Here is a 26,012-nt window from a genome sequence, read left to right as displayed (position 1 = left end):
AATCCTGTCCCTGGCCTGGTGGTCTATAGATCACCCCAATGCAAATATCCTTCTCCCCGGTTTCTATGGTGACTCAAAGGGCCTCAGTTTTGTCTACAGTATTTTGTATTAAAGTAGCATTTATGTTTTTTTCCCACATACATTGCTACCCCTCCTCCAATTCTTCCCATTCTATCCTTCCTAAATAAATTGTATCCTGGTATAGCAATGTCCCAGTCATGATTCTCATTGCACCATGACTCTGTAATTGCCACAATATCCCTTGTCATTATTGCAATTAGCTCTGGAATTTTGTCTCCTAAACTCCTAGCATTTGCACACATAGCTTTAAGATTTTGGCCTGTGCATCTGTTACTAGTAGCCATGTCAAGAAAGTACAAAATAAATGACAAGTTTAAAGTTGAAATTACTTGTTTGGTGATGTTGCTCAGTGTTTGTTATTTGTTTTCTTTTACTAATCAGTAATCATACTCTGTGCTTTACACCACGACTACACCTCACTAAATATAAAGATATAGTACACCTGACCACAATGGCCAAATGTTCAAGGAGGTAAAAACCAGTCAGCATGCATTAATAAGCTGTTTCACCGAGCAACTTCCCCACACATGTAATGACAATTACAAGAAAATCATTACATCAAAAAACATACATGAGTTTGTATAAGAGAGAACTGTAATGAGCAGATTGGGGATGCCTTTGCATAGGTTAAAAAAAACAGATAATATGCATAAGATGAATAACATACTTTTGAGGCATTAAGGCAGTCCATTTGTGGTAATGTTGGTGTGTTGATGTTTCCCTTCTGTTTTCCTTCGACTTAACGCAGGTATAACGCTAATTTTATAATAACACTTTTATGTCAGCACTTCTATGGAAGCACTCCCAGCCGACGGCTTCCAGCCTTAGACTAGACATTAAATAGGAACAATTTCCATGTGAATGCAATGATTGCAAACTCCTCCCGATACAATCCCACTTCAAACTTAGGCAATAAATTAGCTTACACAAACAGGCATTACATACCAATAAGGCAGCCAACTAAATCTTTACAAAAGTAAAAAAAAACCCCTTTCTTTTTCAATGTACCTAAACTATGCAATCATGATATTCATTTGAGATAATCAGCAGATGCAGTACAACTTGCTGGTATGTGTAGTTCCACGAATCGTACCTAAACTATACAATCATGGTATTCATTTGAGATAATCAGCAGATGCAGTGCAACTTGATGGTATGTGTAGTTCATAGCTACCAGAGGTGCAGGGTGTGCAGCTGCTATGGGGCCCAGAGCTGAGAGGGGCCCATCTTCCCTGTCACAGAGACACGTTTTATATACATTTTCGCCATTGGGCGATACATAGGAGCCCTTACTACCTTTCGGCCTACAATATATCTAGTTGACCTGTTCATTGTAGTGTGGTATAAAATGAACTGATGGGCATTATAATGCTACACAGTGTGAACTGGGGCACTGTAATATGGCACAATATGAATTGGAGGCACCACAGTGTGACATAATATAAACTGCGGGCACTGTAATGTGGCATAATATGAACTGGGGACACTGTATATTATAATGTGATTTGGGGGTACTGTTTTGCATAATGTGTACTAGGGCACTACTATGGTTCATAAAATGAACTATTATGGGATACAAAAGTAACAACTGCTGCAGACAGGTGTCTCTCTAGAAGCAATGAGACAGGGGCCACTTCAAAATGTTGCTATGGGGCCCACAAAGTTCTAGCTGAGCGCCTGTGTTTTGTACTTCTGCTTATATGTGACTCTGTACTGTTTAATTTTTATACACTCTCTTTGTTGCATGTACTTTTTATATACTTGTCATGTATCTTTATAAATAAGGAATTACTTCATACTGTATTTACCTGTCCAGTTAAAATAAGAATTTACTTACCGATAATTCTATTTCTCGTAGTCCGTAGTGGATGCTGGGGACTCCGTCAGGACCATGGGAAATAGCGGGCTCCGCAGGAGACAGGGCACATCTAAAAAAGCTTTTAGGTCACATGGTGTGTACTGGCCCCTCCCCCTATGACCCTCCTCCAAGCCTCAGTTAGGTACTGTGCCCGGACGAGCGTACACAATAAGGAAGGATCTTGAATCCCGGGTAAGACTCATACCAGCCACACCAATCACACCGTACCACTTGTGATCTGAACCCAGTTAACAGTATGATAACAAAACGAAGTAGCCTCTGAAAAAGATGGCTCACAACAAGAATAACCCGATTTTTGTAACAATAACTATGTACAAGCATTGCAGACAAACCGCACTTGGGATGGGCGCCCAGCATCCACTATGGACTACGAGAAATAGAATTATCGGTAAGTAAATTCTTATTTTCTCTAACGTCCTAGTGGATGCTGGGGACTCCGTCAGGACCATGGGGATTATACCAAAGCTCCCAAACGGGCGGGAGAGTGCGGATGACTCTGCAGCACCGAATGAGAGAACTCCAGGTCCTCCTTAGCCAGAGTATCAAATTTGTAAAATTTTACAAACGTGTTCTCCCCTGACCACGTAGCTGCTCGGCAAAGTTGTAATGCCGAGACCCCTTGGGCAGCCGCCCAAGATGCGCCCACTTTCCTAGTGGAGTGGGCCTTTACAGATTTAGGCTGTGGCACGCCTGCCACAGAATGTGCAAGTTGGATTGTGCTACAGATCCAACGTGCAATCGTCTGTTTAGACGCAGGAGCACCCATCTTGTTGGGTGCCATACAATATAAACAGCAAGTCAGACTTTCTGACTCCAGCCGTCCTAAACTATATATATATATATATATATATATATTTTTAGGGTCCTGACAACGTCTAGTAACTTGGAGTCCTCCAAGTCCCTAGAAGCCGCAGGCACCATAATAGGTTGTTTCAGGTGAAAAACCTGACACCCCCTTAGGAAGAAAACTGGAGACGAGTCCCAGTTCTGTCCTGTCCGAATGGAAAATTAAATATGGGCTTTTGCAAGACAAAGCCGCCCATTCTGACAAAGGCCTGGCCGAGGCCAGGACCAACAGCATGGTCACTGTCCATGTGAGATATTGGTCAACAGCATGTTCACTTTCCATGTGATATATTTCAAATCCACAGATTTGAGCGGTTCAAACCAATATGATTTTAAGGAATCCCAACACTATGTTGAGATCCCACGGTGCCACTAGAGGCACAAAAAGGGGTGTATATGCAATACTCCCTTGACAATCTGGACTTCAGGAACTGAAGTCAATTCTTTTCGGAAGAAATTCTACAGGGCCGAAACTTAAAACCTTAAAGAACCCCAATTTTAGGCTCAAAACACTCCTGTTTTCAGGAAGTGTAGAAATCGACCTAGTTGAATTTTCTTCGTGGGGCCTTCCTGGCCTCACCCACGCAACATATTTTCACCACATGTGGTGATGACGTTGTGCGATCACCTCCTTCCTGGCTTTGACCAGGGTAGGTATGACCTCTTATGGAATGCCTTTTTCCTTCAGGATCCGGCATTCAACCGCCATGCCGTCAAACGCAGCCGCGGTAAGTCTTGGAATAGACATGGTACCTGCTGAAGCAAGTCCCTTCTTAGCTCCCCAGGCCCTTAGTCCTCTGTGAGCATCTCTTGAAGTTCCGGGTACCAAGTCCCTCTTGGCCAATCCGGAGTCACGAGTATAGTTCATACTCCTCTATGTCTTATAATTCTCAATACCTTGGTTATGAGAAGCAGAGGAGGGAACACATACACCGACTGTTACACCCACGGTGTTACCAGGACATCCACAGCTATCGCCTGAAGGTCTCATGACCTGGCGCAATACCTGTCCCGTTTTTTGTTCGGGCGGGACGCCATCATTTCCACCTTTGGTCTTTGCCAATGGCTCACAATCATGCGGAAAAACTTCCCTATGAAGTTCCCACTCTCCCAGGTGGAGGTCATGCCTGCTGAGGAAGTCTGCTTCCCAGTCGTCCACTCCCGGAGAGAACACTGCTGACAGTGCTATCACATGATTTTCCGCCTAGCGAAAAATCCTTGCAGTGTTTTCACTGCCCTCCAGCTTCTTGTGTCGCCCTTTCTGTTTACGTGGGCGACTGCCGTGATGTTATCCCACTGGATCAATACCGGCTGACCTTGAAGCAGAGGTCTTGCTAAGTTTAGAGCCTTATAATTTCACTCTTAGCTCCATCTATGTGGAGAGAATTCTCCAGACTTGATCACACTTTCCTGGAAATTTTTTCCCTGTGTGACTGCTCCCCAGCCTCTCAGGCTGGCCTCCGTGGTTACCAGCATCCAATCCTGAATGCTGAATCTGTGGCCCTCTAGAAGATGAGCACTCTGTAATCACCACAGGAGAGACACCCTTGTCCTTGGATATAGGGTTATCCGCTGATGCATCTGAAGATGCGATCCGGACCATTTGTCCAGCAGATCCCACTGAAGAGTTCTTGCGTGAAATCTGCCGAATGGAATTGCTTCGTAATAAGCCACCATTTTTACCAGGACTCTTGTGCAATGATGCACTGACACTTTTCCTGGTTTTAGGAGGATCCCGATTAGCTCGGATAACTCCCTGGTTTTCTCCTCTGGGAGAAACACCTTTTTCTGGACTGTGTCCAGAATCATCCCTAGGAACAGTAGACGTGTCCTCGGAAAAGCTACGATTTTGGAATATTTAGAATCCACTCGTGCTGTCGTAGAACTATTAAAGATAGTGCTACTCCGACCTCCAACTGTTCTCTGGACCTTGCCCTTATCAGGAAAGCGTCCAAGTTTCTTTTAAGAAGAATCATCATTTCGGCCATTACCTTGGTAAAGACCCGGGGCGCCGTGGACAATCCAAACGGCAGCGTCTGAACTGATAGTGACAGTTCTGTACCACGAACCTGAAGTACCCTTGGTGAGAAGGGCAAATTTGGACATGTAGGTAAATGTCCCTGATATCCAGTGACACCATCTCGTCCCCTTCTTCCTGGTTCGCTATCACTGCTCTGAGTGACTCCATCTTGATTTGAACGCTTGTATGTAAGTGTTCAAATATTCCAGATCTCACCGAGCCGTTTGGCTTCAGTACCACAATATAGTGTGGAATAATACCCCCTCCCTTGTTGTAGGAGGGGTACTTTGATTATCACCTGCTGGGAATACAGCCTGTGAATTGTTTCCAATACTGCCTCCCTGTCGGAGGTAGACGTTGGTAAAACAGACTTCCGGAACTTGTGAGGAGGAGACGTCTCGAATTTCCAATGTACACCTGGGATACTACATGTAGGATCCAGGAGTCCCCTTGCGAGTGAGCCCACTGCGTGCTGAAACTCTTGAGATGACCCCCTACCGCACCTGAGTCCCCTTGTACTGCCCCAGCGTCATGCTGCGGACTTGGCAGAAGCTGTGAAGGGCTTCTGTTCCTGGGAGTGGGCTGCTTGCTGCAGTCTTCTTCCCTTTTCTCTACCCCTGGGCAGATATGACTGGCCTTTGCCCGCCTGCCCGTATGGGGACGAAAGGACTGAGACTGAAAAGACTGTGTCCTTTTCTGCTGAGATGTGACTCGGGGAACAAAAGGTGGATTTTTCAGCTGTCGCCATGGCCACCAGGTCCGATGGACCGCCCCTTTATACGGCAATACTTCCATGTGCCGTCTGGAATCTGCCTCACCTGACCACTGTCGTGTCTTCGTCTGGCAGATATGGACATCACATTTACTCTTGATGCCAGAATGCAAATATCCCTCTGCGCATCACGCATATATAGAAATGCATCCTTAAAATGCTCTATAGACAATAAAATCTTGTCCCTGTCAAGGGTATCAACATTTTCAGTCAGGAAATCCGACCAAGCCCCCTCAGCGCTGCACATCCAGTCTGAGGCGATTGCTGGTCGTAGTATAACACCAGTATGTGTGTATATACTTCTTAGGCTATTTTTCAGCTTCCTATCAGCTGGCTCCTTGAGGGCGGCCGTATCTGGAGACGGTAACGCCACTTGTTTTTATAAGCGTGTGAGCGCCTTATCCACCCTAAGGTGCGTTTCCCAACTCGCCCTTACTTCTGGCGGGAAAGGGTATACCGCCCATAACTTTCTATCGGAGGAACCCCACGTATCATCACACACTTCATTTAATTTATCTGATTTAGGCAAAACTACAAGTAGTTTATTCACACCCTACAAAATACCCTTATTTGTGGTACTTGTAGTATCAGAAATATGTAACACCTCCTTCATGCCCTTAACATGTAACGTGTGGCCCTAAAGGAAAATACGTTTGTTTCTTCACCGTCGACACTGGAGTCAGTGTCCCTGAGGTAAATGGGCGTTTTTACAAGCCCCTGGCGGTGTCTGAGACGCCTGGACAGGTACTAATTTGTTTGCCGGTCGTCTCATGTCGTCAACCGGCTCGCAGCGTGTTGACATGATCACGTACTTCCACAAGTAAGCCATCCATTCCGGTGTCGACTCCCTAGAGAGTGACATCACCATTACAGGCAATTTGCTCCGCCTCCTCACCAACATTTTCCTCATACATGTCGACACACACGTACCGACATACAGCACACACACAGGGAATGCTCTGATAGAGGACAGGACCCACTAGCCCTTTGGGGAGACAGAGGGAGAGTTTGCCAGCACACACCAAAATGCTATAATTATACAGGGACAACCTTTATAAAAGTGTTCCTCCCATATAGCATTTAATATATATTTATATCGCCAAATTAGTGCCCCCCCTCTCTGTTTTAACCCTGTTTCTGTAGTGCAGTGCAGGGGAGAGCATGGGAGCCTTCCCCTCAGCCTTTCTGTGAGGGAAAATGGCGCTGTGTGCTGAGGAGAATAAGCTCCGCCCCTTTTTCGGCGGGTTTTTTCTCCCGGTTTTTAAGAACTGGCCTGGGTTAAAATACATACATATAGCCTTAATGGCTATATGTGATGTATTTATTTTGCCAATAAGGTACTTATATTGCTGCCCAGGGCGCCCCCAGCAGCGCCCTGCACCCTCCGTGACTAGGTCAGTGAGCCGTGTGACAACAATGGCGCACAGCTGCAGTGCTGTGCGCTACCATCATGAAGACTGTGAAGTCTTCTGCCGCCTGTTTCCGGACCTCCGTTCTGCCGTCTTCTTCAGCGTCTGTAAGGGGGATCGGCGGCGCGGCTCCGGGACGAACCCCAGGCTGACCTGTGTTCCGACTCCCTCTGGAGCTCCGTGTCCAGTAGCCTAAGATCCCAATCCATCCTGCACGCAGGTGAGTTGGAGATCTCTCCCCTAAGTCCCTCGTTGCAGTGATCCTGTTGCCAGCAGGAATCACTGAATGAAACCTAAAAAAAAACTTTTCTAAACAGCTCTTTAAGAGAGCCACCTAGATTGCACCCTTCTCGGACGGGCACAAAAACCTAACTGAGGCTTGGAGGAGGGTCATAGGGGGAGGGGCCAGTACACACCATGTGACCTAAAAGCTTTTTTAGATGTGCCCTGTCTCCTGCGGAGCCCGCTATTCCCCATGGTCCTGACGGAGTCCCCAGCATCCACTAGGACGTTAGAGAAAATATTAAATAGCGCAGTGACCGTATAATGGCTGTATTATTTGACATGTTAGGTTTTCTCCCTGTATATATAACTGATGTCATCTGTCTTCTATTTTCTTTAAATATTTATGGTAAACAATAACTATAGAGCACTAACAGACTAATACAAGTATCTGTAATCGTAATGCTCTCTCCCACCCACTTACTCCTGGAGAAAGGGCCGTGAACCCAAGGAAGCATTTAACCTCTTTTATATAATGTATTTTTATTGCATGCATATTTAATAAGTGTTATGAAGATAACTAATTAGTCATCTAACTTAAAACCAGTGTGCTCATCCCCAGCTGGACGTCCACCACTGCAGTCCCAGTGCTAGTGTTTGTGATGGAAGTGTCAGCTGGCTCGCCACAGCGACAAGCAACGGTGAGCAGCACTGCATACTAGATGCCATGTGCTCTGCATGCTGTGCTTACTGCTCTGTGATACTCCACTTACATACTAACACGTGATAATGTGCTTTGCATGCTGTGCTTACTGCTCTGTGATACTCCACTTACATACTAACACGTGATAATGTGCTCTGCATGCTGTGCTTACTGCTCTGTGATACTCCACTTACATACTTACACGTGATAATGTGCTCTGCATGCTGTGCTTACTGCTCTGATACTCCACTTACATACTAACACGTGATAATGTGCTCTGCATGCTGTGCTTACTGCTCTGTGATACTCCACTTACATACTAACACGTGATAATGTGCTCTGCATGCTGTGCTTACTGCTCTGTGATACTCCACTTACATACTAACACGTGATAATGTGCTCTGCATGCTGTGCTTACTACTCTGTGATACTCCACTTACATACTAACACGTGATAATGTGCTCTGCATGCTGTGCTTACTGCTCTGTGATACTCCACTTACATACTAACACGTGATAATGTGCTCTGCATGCTGTGCTTACTGCTCTGTGATACTCCACTTACATACTAACACGTGATAATGTGCTCTGCATGCTGTGCTTACTGCTCTGTGATACTCCACTTACATACTAACACGTGATAAAAATCCAACATACCGGTACATAGAACATTGCATGAAGTGCTGTTTACTGGCATGTTGGATTATAGAAGTAAAGCCTCTATTTGACATTAACAGAAGTCAAAGGGTGTGTATTAAGCTATATACAGTAACCTACCTAAATAACTGAAGAATTTACACTTACCTAAAGATGAACACTTCAAGGTAGGAACATTTCATCACCAAGTCCCATAGCAAATTTTGGGCAGGGCCTGACGATACATTATTCGCCTCCTGTCCCACCCCCTCACTTTCAAAGCAGTACAATGGGGTCACCAGCACATGCTCTTAAGATGACTCTGCTTTGCAGAGCAGAGGCCTCAGTAGGGAGCAAGGGCTTGGATCGGGAAGTCTTCTCACTTCTGACTGTCATAATGGATGCACCTCCTATACTTATGCCCCTGATCAACCTTTGATAAAAGGGTGAGGTGCGCTGAAACGTGATGCGATGCAAAGAAGAAACTTTGGTGTCGCCTCTTATTTTGTCTTTCAGGCAAGCACAGTTAAGAACGCACTAATCCACTGGAACTGCACACGCTCTAGCTGAGACCAAACAGGAGGTCTGGGAGTTTTCAACAGCACAGATTCTGGACATCTCAGGGGGACTAAACCTTCAATTCGGAGACTCCGCAAAGTCCTGCAAGTCAGCCACTTACATGTTTTCATCTGGTTCCTATTCCTTATAGTTTCATCTATTTAATGTGTCTATCAGTGGAACATATTTACATATAACGTATTAGAATTCTATTGTATTGGCAAAAGTATGATCTGTGTTCGTTTAAAATAGTTAATAAATTAAGTTTACAGCATTTGAGATTTTGTTAATTAATATTAACACTAACTTTTGAGAGTATAGTAGAGTATTTTTTTATTTTAAATGATTACAGAACCAGCGTTTTGACAAGGATCACATCCCATTAGGTCACGATCCTAAGAATGTAGAAGGGACTTTAACAGTCTAATGAAGTGGTCATGAAATACTTTACTTTATAACTGAGCCGCAGTGAATTGTCAGTTTAACACGAACAATGTTTTATAGTTTTATATATGGTCCCTGAAAACTGGGTTTTGCGATCATTTAATGCAACAGACTGAACACAGGTGGTGTGCTGGCATAGAGATAACTGATCTCAATGCCTGCTCTAATTTCATTGTGATGTGCTCGTCTGTTGCCAAACCACATTGTATAATATCCTAGTGGAGAATCCTGACATAACATCCTGTTAGACGAACTTCAGAAGGTACCAGTATATCAGTGTACAGTATATCATGTTGTCTGCACAGCAAAGTTTAGTTTTAGTACACCAGAATAAGTGGAAGAATACATTGTATTATTAAGAACACGGCTAGGCCTGACAGTGTGATCAGGAAGTATTTCTTAATACTGTTTTGTGCAATTAGGAGCACATTTAGTGCATTACCTTGTGGTAAAGTCTGGCAGCCAACCCACGCTGGAGTACCCTCTCTCGGAAATTGACGGCTTTCAGGAAGAATGTAAGGTTGGCGATTTTATCTGTACTGATTGCCAAAAAGCTGAAAAGAAAACAAACATGTATTGTCAGGCAACATACTACCCAACATACTTTTACAACATAGGGGTATATGCAATTGCGGTCAAATTCCCGAAAATGTCGAAAAACGGGACATTTTCGCCAAAAAAACAAATCGACAATGCAATTTAGTACTTTTCGTCAAAAAAACGGACTTTCAAAATTCGACTTTTTGAAATTCGACATTTGACAAATTCGACATTTCTGCAATGGTACAAATGCGGCATTTCGACAAAAGTATATTCAATTGAAGTTTGTAAATTCGACAACAGTGCTTTTAGACAGTAAATTCGTCATTTACAATCCGCCTCACTTTGCTGGCGGAATCTAATAAAAAAAAATTGTTTTTTTGTGTGTGTTTTTTTATTGGTAATAGCATATCTATTTATATTAGAAGGGATTAGGTACTTGGTTTGTCTATTTAGGAGGCACAAGTATTATTTATATATTTTTAAAAATATATATATATTTATTTTTATGGAATGGGGTAAAAATCAGAAAAAAAAATGCGTGGGGTCCCCCCTCCTAAGCAAAACCAGCCTCGGGCTCTTTGAGCCGGTCCTGGTTGCCAAAATACGGGTAAAAAAATTACAGGGGATCCCCCATATTTTAACAACCAGCACCGGGCTCTGCGCCTGGTCCTGGTGCAAAAAATACGGGGGACAAAAAGAGTAGGGGTCCCCTGTATTTTTTGTACCAGCACTGGGCTCCACTAGCTGGACAGATAATGCCACAGCCGGGGGACACTTTTATACCGCTCCCTGCGGCCGTGGCATTAAATACCCAACTAGTCACCCCTGGCCGGGGTACCCTGGAGGAGTGGGGACCCCTTCAATCAAGGGGTCCCCCCCCCAGCCACCCAAGGGCCAGGGGTGAAGCCCGAGGCTGTCCTCCCATCCAAGGGCTGCGGATGGGGGGCTGATAGCCATGTGTAAAAATTAAAGAATATTGTTTTTTTTGCAGTAGAACTACAAGTCCCAGCAAGCCTCCCCCGCAAGCCGGTACTTGGAGAACCACAAGTACCAGCATGCGGGGGGAAACGGGCCCGCTGGTACCTGTAGTTCTACTGCAAAAAAAATACCCAAATAAAAACAGGACACAGACACCGTGAAAGTATAACTTTATTACATACATGCCGACACACATACTTACCTATGTTAACACGCCGACTCTGGCCACGTCTCCAATGTCGACGTCCGGGGTACCTGTGACTCCTGTCACAGAAGGTCCCTTCAGCCAATCGGGGAGCGTCACGTCGTGGCACTCTCCTGAATGGCTGTATGCGCGTCGGAGCTGTCAGACGCGCATCGCACAGCTCCCTCCATTAGTTTCAATGGTGGCAACTTTGCTGTCAGCGGTGGGGTTACCCGCGGTCACCTCACCACTGACCGCAAAGTTCCCACCATTGAAGATAATGGAGGGGGCTGTGCGATGCGCGTCTGACAGCTCCGACGCGCATACAGCCAATCAGGAGAGTGCCACGACGTGACGCTCCCCGATTGGCTGAAGGGACCTTCTGTGACAGGAGTCACGGGGGGGTCTCAGCATTCGGGGAAAGGGGTCCCATGTGTAAACATGGGACTCCTTTCAGTCCGTCTGGTTCGGGTATGCGTTTTTTTGTTTTGCCAAGTACGTGGATTACAATAAAAGAACCGGACACTGGATCAGGTGAGTATAATTTTATTTTCAGGTACCCCAGACGTCGACATTGAAGACGTGGCCAGAGTCGGCGTGTCAACATAGGTAAGTATGTGTGTCGGCATGTATGTAATAAAGTTATACTTTCACGGTGTCTGTGTCCTGTTTTTATTTGGGTATTTTTTTTGCAGTAGAACTACAGTTTCCCCCCCGCATGCTGGTACTTGTGGTTCTCCAAGTACCGGCTTGCGGGGGAGGCTTGCTGGGACTTGTAGTTCATCTGCAAAAAACAATATTCTTTCATTTTTACACATGGCTATCAGCCCCCCATCCGCAGCCCTTGGATGGGGTGGGACAGCCTCGGGCTTCACCCCTGGCCCTCGGGTGGCTGGGGGGAAGACCCCTTGATTGAAGGGGTCCCCACTCCTCCAGGGTACCCCGACCAGGGGTGACTAGTTGGGTATTTAAAACCACGGACGCAGGGAGCGGTATAAAAGTGTCCCCCGGCTGTGGCATTATCTGTCCAGCTAATGGAGCCCGGTGCTGGTACAAAAAATACCGGGGACCACTACTCTTTTTGTCCCCCGTATTTTTTGCACCAGGACCAGGCGCAGAGCCCGGTGCTGGTTGTTAAAATACGGGGGATCCCCTGTCATTTTTTCCCCCGTATTTTGGCAACCAGGACCGGCTCAAAGAGCCCGAGGCTCGTTATGCTTAGGAGGGGGGACCCCACGCAAATTTTTTTCCGGGTTTTTTACCGTTTTTTAAACATTTTTAAAAATCGAATCAAAATCCGTCAAATCGGCCATTTTTCGACAGCGGGACTGTCGAATTAGTTTTTTATTGAATATGTCGAATTCCGGCACCGACCTGCCTGGAATTCGACGATCGAATTGTGTCGAATTTAAAAACGGGCGAAAAAGTGCCGCAATTCGCCCGGAATTGCATATACCCCATAAACCTGTTACCTATTCCACTTACTGTATTTATTGTCAATATGTATACTGATAGAACATTAAATTTAATACATTTCTGCAGTGTGTGAAATTTTTAAACATTATCGGGTCAATTCAATTAGGAATGAGTTGTGTCTTGTGAGCTGTTTTCCTCATGGTGAGGGTTCACAGCAAATTTAGGGCCTAATTTAGACCTGATCGCAGCAGCAAATTTGTTAGCAGTTGGGCAAAACCACGTGCACTGCAGGGTCGGGGGGGGGGGGGGGGGGGGGGGATTGGGCAGATATAACATGTGCACAAAGAGGTTTGGATGGGGTGTGTTCAAACTGAAATCTAAATTGCAGTGTAAAAATAAAGCAGCCACTATTTCCCTGCACAGAAACAAAATAACCCACCCAAATCTATACTCTCTCTGCACATGTTATATCTGCCCCCACGCAGTGCATATGGTCTTGCCCAACTGCTAACAAATTTGTTGCTGCGATCAACTCTGAATTACCCCCATTATTAGCAATTAATTCCAAACTCACATTGCATTTTCTCAACAAGGGGTGAAGATTGGAAAATTTGTATTTTAAAATTCACATGCAGGGACATAGCACAGAACCTCTGGTGCTCCCACTTGGATCTTTTTTTAAATAGTATTATCAATAAGGACATGTCGGTTTTTATGTGAATTTACCTAAAAAGTTCATTAATAGGTTAAATGATGTGGGATATGAACGTTGAGCTGTTGTGTCGATGGGAGAGGTGTTTTAGAACTTGCTGATTGGAGCTAAAAGTGTGTTGTTTTTTTTCTTCCAACTTTTTATATTTATATGAAAACACTGAAAAATCACAATAAATAAAATTTTATGTACCCCAAAATATGGTAAACTTAAATTTGCTGAAAAACACGTATTACATCATTTTTCCATGATCAGTAAAAAAAAACAAATTTTACACATTTTTAAGAATCCCCAGTACTTTGCATATGGTCATTAATAACCTTCTATATGGTTCTGCTATCTTAATTGGCCCATTTTTGTGGTCCAGGATGATTTACCCACTTCTGCCAGGTTGCTCTATGCAGAAAAGTCACACAAAAGCCACTTCTATTAAATCTCGCATTTTGCGTGTGGGAGAAAATGCATGTAGGTTAATGGATAGTCCTCATAATCAGGAACGTAGATACATATGTGAATGCCAAAAGTAATGGGACAAGAACTTTCTGACTGAATGCAAAGCAGAGATGTATTAACCCCTCAACTGACAATTTTTCTCTCAAAAAACTGCTCAGAAATTGTTGTTTTTTTTATCATCAGTGAATTAGAACATATATTTAATCTTATCCAAAATGATTTTATTTAAAAAACTTTTTTTTAGTTTTTTTATATTTGTAAAAAATATATATATCGGTTCCCCCAAACATCGGAACATCAGATGGCACCATCGGAACATCGAGACAGGGATATGGTCATTAGGTCAACACTACTTAGGTTGACCACTATTGGTCGACAGTGTCATTAGGTCGACATGGTCATTAGGTCGACAGTCCAAAAGGTCGCCATGAGTTTCTCACATTTGTTTTCAATTTTTGGACTTTTTCATACTTTACGATCCACGTAGACTACAATTGGGAATGGTAACCTTGCCCGAAGCATGCGAGAGGACAAGGTGCCCTAATTGGGGTTCCCCATCACTTTACGAAGAAAACGACACCCAAATTTTTATTTATTTAAAACTCATGTCGACCTTTTGACCTGTCGACCTAGTACATGTTGACCTAACGACCCTATCGACCTAATGCATGTCGACCTAATGCATGCCAACCTAATGACTGTCAACCTAACGACCCATACCCTCGGAACATTGAGACTATCATTTTAAAAGCCGGGACAAATACCAGGTACCCGGGAGGCCATGGGGAGGGAGGGGTGGTGGTTTAATTTACACTTTCCCAGCGCCTGTGTGGGGGGGTCCTGCCGTGCTGACTGATTAGCAGTGATCGGCAGCACAGCAGATACTGAGGGAGGGTGTGGGAAGGCTGGGGGACCTTACGGTCCCTCTGGACCATTCTTTAATTAATTTTTCAAACGCGCTCAATAAGGGTGTATAGTTGCATTCATATAAATCCCCATCTAGCGAGAGGTGAATACCCAAATATTTAATAGATCTCACTTGCCAAGCATATCTATACCTGTCCTTAAGCAAAGTCAAAGTTTGTAACGGAGTATGGAACGGTAAGGCGTCTGTTTTAGAAGTATTTAATTTATAGTAAGATATTCTAGAATATATATCCAGGATGTTATGAAGGGCGGGGAGGGAGGTAACAGGATGGGTCACACAGAGCAAAATGTCATCTGCGAATAGACTGATCTTGTGACTCATTCCCCCTATCTCAGGACCTGTGATATTCGCATCAGACCTAATAGTCTCAGCCAGGGGCTCAATAGCCAAAGCAAAAATGAGGGGTGACAAGGTGCAACCCTGTCTAGTGCCGTTTGATATAGTAAACCCACCCGACAGACACCCATTAACAAACACCCTTGCAGAGGGAGTGGAGTACAAAGCAAAGATAGAGTCCAAAAACCTCCCAAAAAAATCCAAATTTGCTGAGAACAGATCGCAGATATCCCCAGTGGAGTCTGTCGAACGCCTTTTCGGCGTCCAAAGAAAGATTCAAAAGGGGCGTTTTATGTGCATTGCAGTACTCCATAACATTATAAACTCTCAGAGTGTTGTCCGGGCCTGCCTGCCCGGGACAAAGCCGACCTGATCAGCAGCTATGAGAGATGGTAATAACGGACCGAGGCGATTAGCGATCAGCTTTGCAAAAAGCTTAACGTCTGTGTTTAGCAGGGCTATAGGACGGTAATTTTGAACAGATGTAGGAGGTTTACCTGGTTTAGGGATAGCAATAATTTGTGCTTCGAGCATTTCCTTCGGGAACCGTCCTACATCAGAGGCCTCATTAAAAACGGACAACAGCACTGGGGCCAAGTTAGACATGTACGTTTTATAGAAATTGGATGGGAAGCCATCAGGGCCAGGCGCTTTATCTCTCGGGAGGTCATCAATAGCTGCTTCTAGTTCCTTTAAGGTCCAAGAGGAGCCAAGGGACAGGCAGGTCGCAGAGTCCAGCATCGAGAGGGAGAGTTTAGCTAGAAAAGACTGGAGTTCAGCCTCCAAGGGCTGGGGAGTAGCCGAGTCTGACTGTAAATTATAAAGTTGGGAATAATACTCTGCAAAGGTGGTTGCGATATCATAAGGGTCAGATACTCTAGAGCCAGTGGAGGAACAGAAATAATGAATTCTAGCTTTAGCTCTCCTACCTCGTAGTTTCCGGGCCAAGAGTCGACCAGCTTTATTTCCAAATACATAAAATATCTGGTTCAGGCGCGCAATATTACGGTGCACCTCCCGAAGAGAGAAAATATTCACCTTCTCCCTAGCGGCAAGCAAAAGTTTAAAAACATTTCTATTTTGTGGATTAGCCTTATGCTCTAGTTCAAGTCTGGCAGCTTCACTTTCAGCCAACCGTCGCTCAACATTTTGAAAGCGTTTGAGCCGTGAAGCTGCCTGAATTGCCGATCCGCGTATTACAGCTTTTAGGGAGCACCAGTTGTTAAAGACTGAGGTGTCCTCTGTTTGTTAGTATCTAGATACAACTGAATAGAAGTTATATGCCGTACAATGCTTCTGGGTGACTAAGTAGGAAATTCCCCAGCCTCCAGGGGCCTGGAGGTACTGTACGAGCTCCCGGATCCCATACTACCAATAACGGGAAGTGGTCAGACCAGGACATCGGCAGAATGGTAACTTTCCTGATAGCCGCTAATGACTCCTTATCAGTTAACAAGAGGTCAATTCTAGAGTACGATGAGTGAACATGCGAGTAAAAAGAATAGTCTCTAACCGTAGGATGTTTGGTCCTCCACACATCATAGAGATCATACTCCCCGAGTAAGTTGCGAAAACCAGCGTTCCTATCGGAAGCAGATCTTATCCTAGATGAGGTAGTTCTAATAGGCCTGGACCTGTCCATAGAAAAGTCCACAACCATGTTAAAATCCCCCAATATTATCACGACCCCTTTAGCCTGATTCTGTATTAGGGAACATAATTTCCTGCAGAACGTAAGTTGCCCAGAGTTCGGCGCGTAACATGAGACCAAGGTAACCATAGTATTCTCGAGTTGACCAATTAATATCAGGTACCTACAGTACCGTCGGGGTCCACTATTTGGGATTCTAAGTTAAAAGAACAGTTTAGGGAGAATAATATCGCAACACCCGCCTTTTTTGAGGGGCCATTAGCCATATAACAGGTTAATCGGTTATCGCAAAATTTTGGGGGGTCTAGTTTCCAAAAATGAGTTTTTTGAATAGCGACTACATTCATCTTCAGTTTATAAAAGTAGGACAATGCTAACTTACGCTTCTGTGGGGAATTCAGCCCTTTAACATTCAGTGATACCAACTGAACCATAACTGAGTAACTGGGGGGCGAGCTAACCGCTTAAACCAACAGGTATAATGAAAAATAGTACTGTATTCTGAACACTCTAACAGGTCTGAGCAATAAGTATGGGGAAGACAAGACACAAAAGGGTAACAAACATAGGGAGAAAAGAAAGACGACAGAAAAGAAAAGGAAAAAATAGACCCCGTAAAGATACAGAGTCATAGTAAGGCGCCAAAACATCCAGCGCCTCACACTACAAAATAGAGAGGTTAGTGGCCAACCTCCCCGCAATCATATAACCTAAAATTACAAAACACGGTAATCATATAGGCACACGGCATAGAGATCAAATAAGGGCAAGGCATCGTAAATATGCTATCTTACGTAGATCACTGAGATCTAGAACTAACAAATTAGCATAGTGTCTAAGCCAGAAGTATCAAAATGAGAAATATTACGTTTACTTAACCTCTAAATCATATCTCTAAACAAAGCATTAATGATCAAAACTGGAAAGATAAGAAAAACAAAAATACAATGACGGTAAGCAGTAAAGGCAATGTCCATATCAACCTTCGCAGCAAGATATTATGAAAAGATAACACTAGCTCAATGGAAACCGTTCTTGGTACCGAAATGCATCCGAGGCGAAGCCCTATTTCTCAACCATCAACCAGTCCTGCTGAAGTCGGCGGTCAGGAGAGCCAGTCCCACGATCTCCCCCTAAATTCCATTTATGAAGAAGTCTCACACCGTCCTCCACTGAAGACACAGCTATAGTAGAACCTTCTCTAGAAATTAGGAGACGCGTGGGGAAGCCCCACCCATAAACGATGCCAGCTTTCCTAAGAGCAACGGTGACAGGTTGAAAAGAACGTCTTTTGGTGAGGGTATACTGCGATAGATCCCCAAAGAGTTGAAGCGGTCCCAAAGCCCTTGCTGTGTCAGAAGAAGGTCTAGCCGCCTTAAGCAGGGACTCTTTAATATGGAAGAAGTGGACTCTCATTAAAACATCCCTCGACGACCCCTCTGGAGCACTGCGGGCCTTCGGAACCCTATGGATACGATCTAATATCAGATCTGATGAGGTGGCGGATGGTAGTAGTTTCTTGAAAACCTCTATAGTATAGTCATGAAGGCTGCTATTAGAAACCGATTCAGGGACCCCCCTGAGCTTAAGTTTGTTTCTTCGCAAGCGATCCTCCAAATCCACTACTTTATCTCGCAAGGCAGTTACTTCCCCCTCAAAGGTATCATGAGAGTAGATGAGGGAATTATGAGAGCCCACCACCTCACCTATTTTTGTTTCCAGCTGACCACCCAAATCCACCTTCTCTCACCCAAATCCTCAATAGAATTCTGGCAGGCTTGCAACATGACCCGAAATTCCGATGCTACGTCGTCCTTAAACTGGCGTAACAGAAGCTTCACGTTACCCACTGTTAAGGCTTCGTTATCATCCAAATGTGGCGAGGAAGGGGAGGTATGGGTTGAGGATGCAGTCGCCATAGGAGAAGAAAGCGTAGGCGAGGGGGCTGTTCCGGACGTAGGAACCCCTGTCTCCTGAGATTTGTTACGATGAGGAGAAGGCTTGAAAAAGGCGACTTGAGAAATCGGCTTGGAGGCTTTATGCTACTTTGGAGGCATGATGCAGCACTTTCCAGAAATTTTTTAACACCAGTAGAAAGGGGAGTTCGGCAGGGGCTTCAATACAGCAGAGAAACTTCTAAGCCGCTTGCGAAGATATGTCGGCTAAAATGACTGCGGGGAGGCACGGGGTGAGCGCATTGTATAGGAGATTACATCACCGTGGATAGGCGCGGCCGACCCCAAGGCTATGTGGGCCAGTAAGTAGTGAGACCAGGCAGGGGCTGTATATGGTGGAGATGGCAATATTATAGTTTGGCGTATCCAGTCGTCTGAGCAGGCAGTATACCACCAATAATACTATTAATAACGATGCTGCTGCTAATTATAACAATAAGAAGGGCAGTCACTCATTGTATAGCACAGAGCACAGTTCCAGAGTGGCAGTCATGCACTGCAGCCCCAGGGAGGTCACAGTTATCACAAATGGTAACAATGGGAGCAGTCTTGTTTTCCCAGCCAGCTCCACCTGTTAAGTTAGGTTGGTCATACAGGCTCCAAAGAGTGGCTACAGGGCACAGGGCAGCAGGCCTGAAGGAGCCGCGGCAGCATGGGCCTTACAGAAATAATTAAAGATGGCCGCCATCAGCAGCTCCCAGCTACGTTGTAGCCCGTCTCCACACTCACCTGCGGGTTCCCTTCAATCATCACCAGCTCCCTCCGCCTCTCAGTCTGTGCAGGGAGCTCCCCAGGATTGGCGGCGTTCAGCGGTCTCCGTATGCAGAGGGACGGCTGAACACAGCGTGACTTCCGGTCCTCGGGACGGCCGCGTCCGCCACATCCCGTACCTCAGGCCCCGGACCCGATGCTGCAGGAAGGCCGCAACCCGCGAGAGTGGAGAAACCACTACCCGGCTCTGCTGCTGTATCCCGCAGGTAGAGACGGGGCTTCAGCAGGGGTGAGGGCTATTAAATGAGCCGGAGGGTCCCCTTTGGGGGCGGAATAGAGGCTTAATCTGTGGTTTAGTGCAGGAGCCCTCCAAGAAACGTCCACTCCCGTTAGCTGCCAGGCCACGCCCCCCCTTACGGTCCCTCTGAAAGCATCAGCAGAGGGAAGTTTCTCTTCCCCGCTGCTGCTCGTCAGACATGTATCTGACTGGTCCCATCCCTTGCGACCACGTCAGATAAAGCACTTTCTGGTGTGGTCGCATCTGATTCGACCATGCCAGGCAAGTGGTTAAAGTGATGAAGCCAAATGTTATCACTATATATGCTCTGATTACCTCAGATATGGTAAGGCAGGGTACAGACAGTGATTAACTTGTAAGCCGTTTCCTAGTTGCTCATTTGGATGAAAATGCTATGTATTCAGTAGTGAATTTAGCCTCTCGGCTCCCCCTTCCCCCCCACTCACCCCAAAAAACGAAAGTCAGAAGGCAGTCATTATATAGGACATGTACAATGTAAGGGCACTCATGTACTGTGGCTTAAGACTTGTGTAATATATAGGTAAGTATATGATACTCATATACGAGTGCAGAACATTTACACAAGTAGAAATGGAAGAGAGAAAGAAAGGTGTCTGGTACTCACCCATCAGGCAACATGATAGGATTCCCCAAGAAAATTTGGGTTATACCATTGGTTGAGTCGCATACTGTGATAAGTCTGAGATTGTGTTGAGGTTGCTAAAGTTGTAATATAGTTTTACCATGTATTAAAAAAGGAGGAAAACTTCTTCTGTTTGTTAAACATCAACTCCACCCAATCCATGCGAAATATGAAATTAAGTTTCTCTCTATATAACTGAAAGCTGATGCTGGTTGGCTGTATCCACTCTTGTAAAATTATCTTTTTTGCTGCAGCACTTATAGCGGGCAATAGTTTCCTGTTGTCCAGAGTAAATCTCTGCCTCCTCAGGAAAATACCCAAAACAACCCACTCAGGAGTAAAAGGCACAAAGTTAATGAAGTGCTTCTCAGCCTCCCACCTTCAGAAGCCCTGGACCACCGGACACTCCCTAAGACTCCCCTTTCTGTTTTAACAAACTCATTTATTATGATTTAATAAAGATTTACATTTATTAGCCTGCATTTGCTACATTTTTATGCATGTATTTTACACAAATTGGAAAGCTACAGCAAACTGAATAATGACATCACTACATACTGACCAAATACTGATTAATTCACTTATGTATTTCACATGAGCTGATCTGGTACCCACAGGTTGTCATGTTTTTGCCTTACAGACACAGCAAGATAGGTGGTGGGCAGGGAAGATTAGCCTACAGAACAGTAAATTACTCTACTCCAGAAATAATTCATATGAAAGGCAATTTAATAAGGTAACATCAGCTGCTGTACTCCGCTTTCTAAATGATGCACATGGCGTATTCATCAAAGAATGTAGAAATAAAACTGTGAGAGATAAAGTAACAACTAATCAGCTCCTGACTGTCATTTTTGAAACACAGCTTTAAAATGTAAGGTAGAAGTTCACTGGCTAGTACTTTATCTCTCACAACTGAATCTCTCTAAGCTTTGATAAATACCCCCCTTAGTATTTATTAAGTTATTTATATAGTGCACACATATTTGTAGCACTTTACAAAAAATATTTAGTTATTCAAATCAGTGTCTGTACCAGTGGAGCTTACAATCTATATTCCCTATGCCATGGACACATACGCACTAGGGTAATTCCTTTGTCAGAAACCAATTAACCTACCAGTATGTCTTCGATTGTGGGAGGAATTTGGAGGAAGCTAAAGCAAACACACAAACTCTACACACAAAGGGGCATGGTTGTAATTGAACCCATGACCTAAGTTTTCTGAGGTAGCAATGCTGGCCACTGCACCACAGCGCTAACCACCATGATACCATAACAGTAGAAGTGGATCTTAACTACCCTATTAGTGTTACTATATTAACCAGTCTTTTGGGCATTGTAGTCACTGCCACTGATGAGTCAGAATAAGCAAAAGAGCTTCACACAGCCAAAGAAGGTTAACCAATAGCTGACTAGTCAAGCTGATAACATATTATGATCCAATCATGAACTAACCATACATAAAGTGAATGTGGTTGGAAACATAGGTAATTAGCAAAGCTAGGAGGTCTGTATGTGACCAAATTCATGACTATGTGTAGGATCTGGGCTGGTTGTTATTCATAATTCCGCTAACTAAATAATGTTAGCATATATCCTTGCATAAAGCTATGGGAGGTCATTCCGAGTTGTTCGCTCGTTATTTTTTTTCCGCAACGGAGCGATTAGTCGCTAATGCGCATGCGCAATGTCCGCAGTGCGACTGCGCCAAGTAAATTTGCTATGCAGTTAGGTATTTTACTCACGGCATTACAAGGTTTTTTCTTCGTTCTGGTGATCGTAATGTGATTGACAGAAAGTGGGTGTTTCTGGGCGGAAACTGGCCGTTTTATGGGTGTGTGCGAAAAAACGCTACCGTTTCTAGGAAAAACGCGGGAGTGGCTGGAGAAACGGAGGAGTGTCTGGGCGAACGCTGGGTGTGTTTGTGACGTCAAACCAGGAACGACAAGCACTGAACTGATCGCACTGGCAGAGTAAGTCTCGAGCTACTCAGAAACTGCACAGAGAAGTCTTTTCGCAATATTGCAAATCTTTCGTTTGCAATTTTGATAAGCTAAGATTCACTCCCAGTAGGCGGCGGCTTAGCGTGTGCAATGCTGCTAAAAGCAGCTAGCGAGCGAACAACTCGGAATGACCACCATTGTCTTTACTATACCTCTCAGAAACAAAATGTCATATGAATACATTCTCTAATGATCACATTACTGATTTACTGGCATCAATCAAATATAGAGATGTATCAAGCTTTGGAGAGGGATAAAGTGGAACAGTTGCCTAAAGCAGTGATTTCCAACCTCGGTTCTACTCGATGTTACTGATATCCATGCTTGAGAACAGATGTTTAAATCAAAAATAACTAAGGTACTAATTAAGGGGGTAATTCAGATCTGATCGTTGGGCTGCTAATTTTACTGTCCTGCAATCAGATAGTCGCCGCCTCCAGGGGGAGTGTATATTCGTTGTGCAAGTGTGCAATCCTATGTGTACGCCGAGTTGCTAAAATCCACTTTGTGCAGTCTGTGCGCAGCCCAGGACTTACTCCTACAGTGCGATCACATCAGGCTGATCGGGGCCGGAGCTGACGTCAGACACCCTACCTCAAAACGCTTGGACATGCTTGTGTTTTTCCGGACACTCCCACAAATGGCTTCTTCCTGTCAATCACCTTGTGAACGCCTGTGCGAAAGGATTTTTCCCACCATCCCGTCGCTGACCAGCGTGCCCTTTGTTGTTGTCCGCAGTGAGTGCACATAGCGGTGCATACGCACGCTCAGTTAGGACCTGATCGCCCGCTGTGCGAAAACGCACTGTAGTGATCAGATCTGAATCACTCCCTAAGTCATCTGTTCTCAAGTATGGCTATCCTTAAAAGCTGGGCTGGTAGTGTGCCTTTAGGACCATGGTTGGGAACCCTTAACTTAAAGCAACCAATCAGGTTCTGTCACTCCATAGTCTGTGCTAGATAAATGACAGAAGCTTATTGGTTACTTTGGGCAACTTCTCTACAATTTAACTCTCCAAAGCTTGATACATCTCCCCCATTATGACAACAATAGCATACACATTGTTGTGTTTTTATCTGCAAGCAGAGTAATATTAACAACTAGCTACATCACCAGCTTTGAGGGTACTGTGGCATAATCTGAACTGGGAGCCGTACAGTGCGTCTGACACATTTGTGGTGCTGGAAGATATACGTATTATAAAATAACATCGCCAGCATATCTGACAGTTTTATTGGTAGGTGCCCCCACAAGTTAGTTACAATGGGGCCCATACAAACCTTAATCCAGCCATAGTTCCAAGCATAGTTTTGCCAATGTATAGGTACAATATAATGTAAATCTCCAATACATATATACATGTAATGGAGTGCTATAAGGTGTTTTGTGCCTGTTGTTATTGCCATACTGCATTAACAGTCTGGTCATGTCTTAAGTACGGAAAGGGTGCCTAAATACGGGTTGGGTTCAATATGCCGGCGGTCAGAATACTCACCGCAGCACCCGGTGATCGGAATCCCGATAGAGGAAGGCACTGGCCCCCTAACACTCCCTTCTGGCAGCCTAAACCCAACCCTGCAGCCTAACCACCACCCTGCCCCCTTCCCGGGCTGCAGCCAAACACTAACCCTCTCGCGGCAGCCTAAACTTAACCTCCCCCTCCCCACCCACCTTCGGCTTACCTCTCTGGCAGATACTCGTTCGGGATTCTGGCACCGGGCTGGTAACCCTATTCAGGATGACGAGTAGTGTCGGGATTACAGTGTCTGTGTCCTGACGGCTGGGATCCCGACCGCATCCCCTAAATACATATCGGTTCACATTGCTGGTTTATTATAATTTGACTAGAGTGACATCCCAGAACTCAAGTTTTTAGAACATTACATGCAGGTGAATACAATTGCAACTAATATATATTTCTCTGACGTCCTAGTGGATGCTGGGACTCCGTCAGGACCATGGGGAATAGCGGCTCCGCAGGAGACAGGGCACAAAAGTAAAAGCTTTAGGATCAGGTGGTGTGCACTGGCTCCTCCCCCTGTGACCCTCCTCCAAGCCTCAGTTAGGTTTTTGTGCCCGGCCGAGAAGGGTGCAATCTAGGTGGCTCTCATAAAGAGCTGCTTAGAGTAAAAGTTTTGATAGTTTTCTTATTTTCAGTGAGTCCTGCTGGCAACAGGCTCACTGCAACGAGGGACTTAGGGGAGAAGAAGTGAACTCACCTGCGTGCAGGATGGATTTGCTTCTTAGGCTACTGGACACTAGCTCCAGAGGGACGATCACAGGTACAGCCTGGATGGGTCACCGGAGCCGCGCCGCCGACCCCCTTGCAGATGCCGAAGTAAGAAGAGGTCCAGAAACCGGCGGCTGAAGGCTTTTCAGTCTTCATGAGGTAGCGCACAGCACTGCAGCTGTGCGCCATTGCTCTCAGCACACTTCACACCAACGGTCACTGAGGGTGCAGGGCGCTGGGGGGGGCGCCCTGGGCAGCAATGTTAATACCTTTTCTGGCTAAAAAGAATACATCACATATAGTCCCTGAGGCTATATGGATGTATTTCACCCCTGCCAGGTCGCAGAAAAACCGGGAGAAGAGCCCGCCGGAATAGGGGGCGGGGCCTATCTCCTCAGCACACAGCGCCATTTTCCCTCACAGAACTGCTGGTGGGAAGGCTCCCAGGCTCTCCCCTGCACTGCACTACAGAAACAGGGTTAAAACAGAGAGGGGGGGCACTTATTTGGCGATATGATTATATATTAAGATGCTATAAGGGAAAACACTTATATAAAGGTTGTCCCTGTATAATTATAGCGTTTTGGTGTGTGCTGGCAAACTCTCCCTCTGTCTCCCCAAAGGGCTAGTGGGGTCCTGTCCTCTATCAGAGCATTCCCTGTGTGTGTGCTGTGTGTCGGTACGTGTGTGTCGACATGTATGAGGACGATGTTGGTGAGGAGGCGGAGCAATTGCCTGTAATGGTGATGTCACTCTCTAGGGAGTCGACACCGGAATGGATGGCTTATTTAAGGAATTACGTGATAATGTCAACACGCTTCAAGGTCGGTTGACGACATGAGATGGCCGGCAAACAAATTAGTACCTGTCCAGGCGTCTCAAACACCGTCAGGGGATTTAAAACGCCCATTTACCTCAGTCGGTCGACATAGACACAGACACGGACACTGACTCCAGTGTCGACGGTGAAGAAACAAACGTATTTTCCTTTAGGGCCACACGTTACATGTTAAGGGCAATGAAGGAGGTGTTACATATTTCTGATACTACAAGTACCACAAAAAAGGGTATTATGTGGGTGTGAAAAAACTACATGTAGTTTTTCCTGAATCAGATAAATTAAATGAAGTGTGTGATGATGCGTGGGTTTCCCCCGATAGAAAATTATTGGCGGTATACCCTTTCCCGCCAGAAGTTAGGGCGCGTTGGGAAACACCCCTTAGGGTGAATAAGGCGCTCACACGCTTATCAAAACAAGTGGCGTTACCGTCTCCAGATACGGCCGCCCTCAAGGAGCCAGCTGATAGGAGGCTGGAAAATATCCTAAAAAGTATATACACACATACTGGTGTTATACTGCGACCAGCTATCGCCTCAGCCTGGATGTGCAGCGCTGGGG

General features: G+C 45.1%; 1 protein-coding gene across 2 annotated transcripts in view; it reads right to left on the bottom strand.

Annotated features, from left to right (window-relative positions):
- Positions 1 to 26,012, bottom strand: part of ACOXL (acyl-CoA oxidase like) — a 990,492-nt gene that overhangs the window by 309,299 nt on the left and 655,181 nt on the right. For both annotated transcript variants that reach the window (XM_063918088.1, XM_063918087.1), the window contains exon 15: positions 10,012 to 10,123. In XM_063918088.1, coding sequence (XP_063774158.1) covers positions 10,012 to 10,123 — 112 coding nt within the window. The remainder of the gene's footprint in view (positions 1 to 10,011; positions 10,124 to 26,012) is intronic.

The sequence above is a fragment of the Pseudophryne corroboree genome, chromosome 4, assembly GCF_028390025.1.
Source record: "Pseudophryne corroboree isolate aPseCor3 chromosome 4, aPseCor3.hap2, whole genome shotgun sequence".
In the NCBI taxonomy this organism is placed as follows: domain Eukaryota; kingdom Metazoa; phylum Chordata; class Amphibia; order Anura; family Myobatrachidae; genus Pseudophryne; species Pseudophryne corroboree.
Note: the sequence above shows the minus strand (reverse complement) of the source record. Positions and strands in the feature narration are given on the sequence as shown.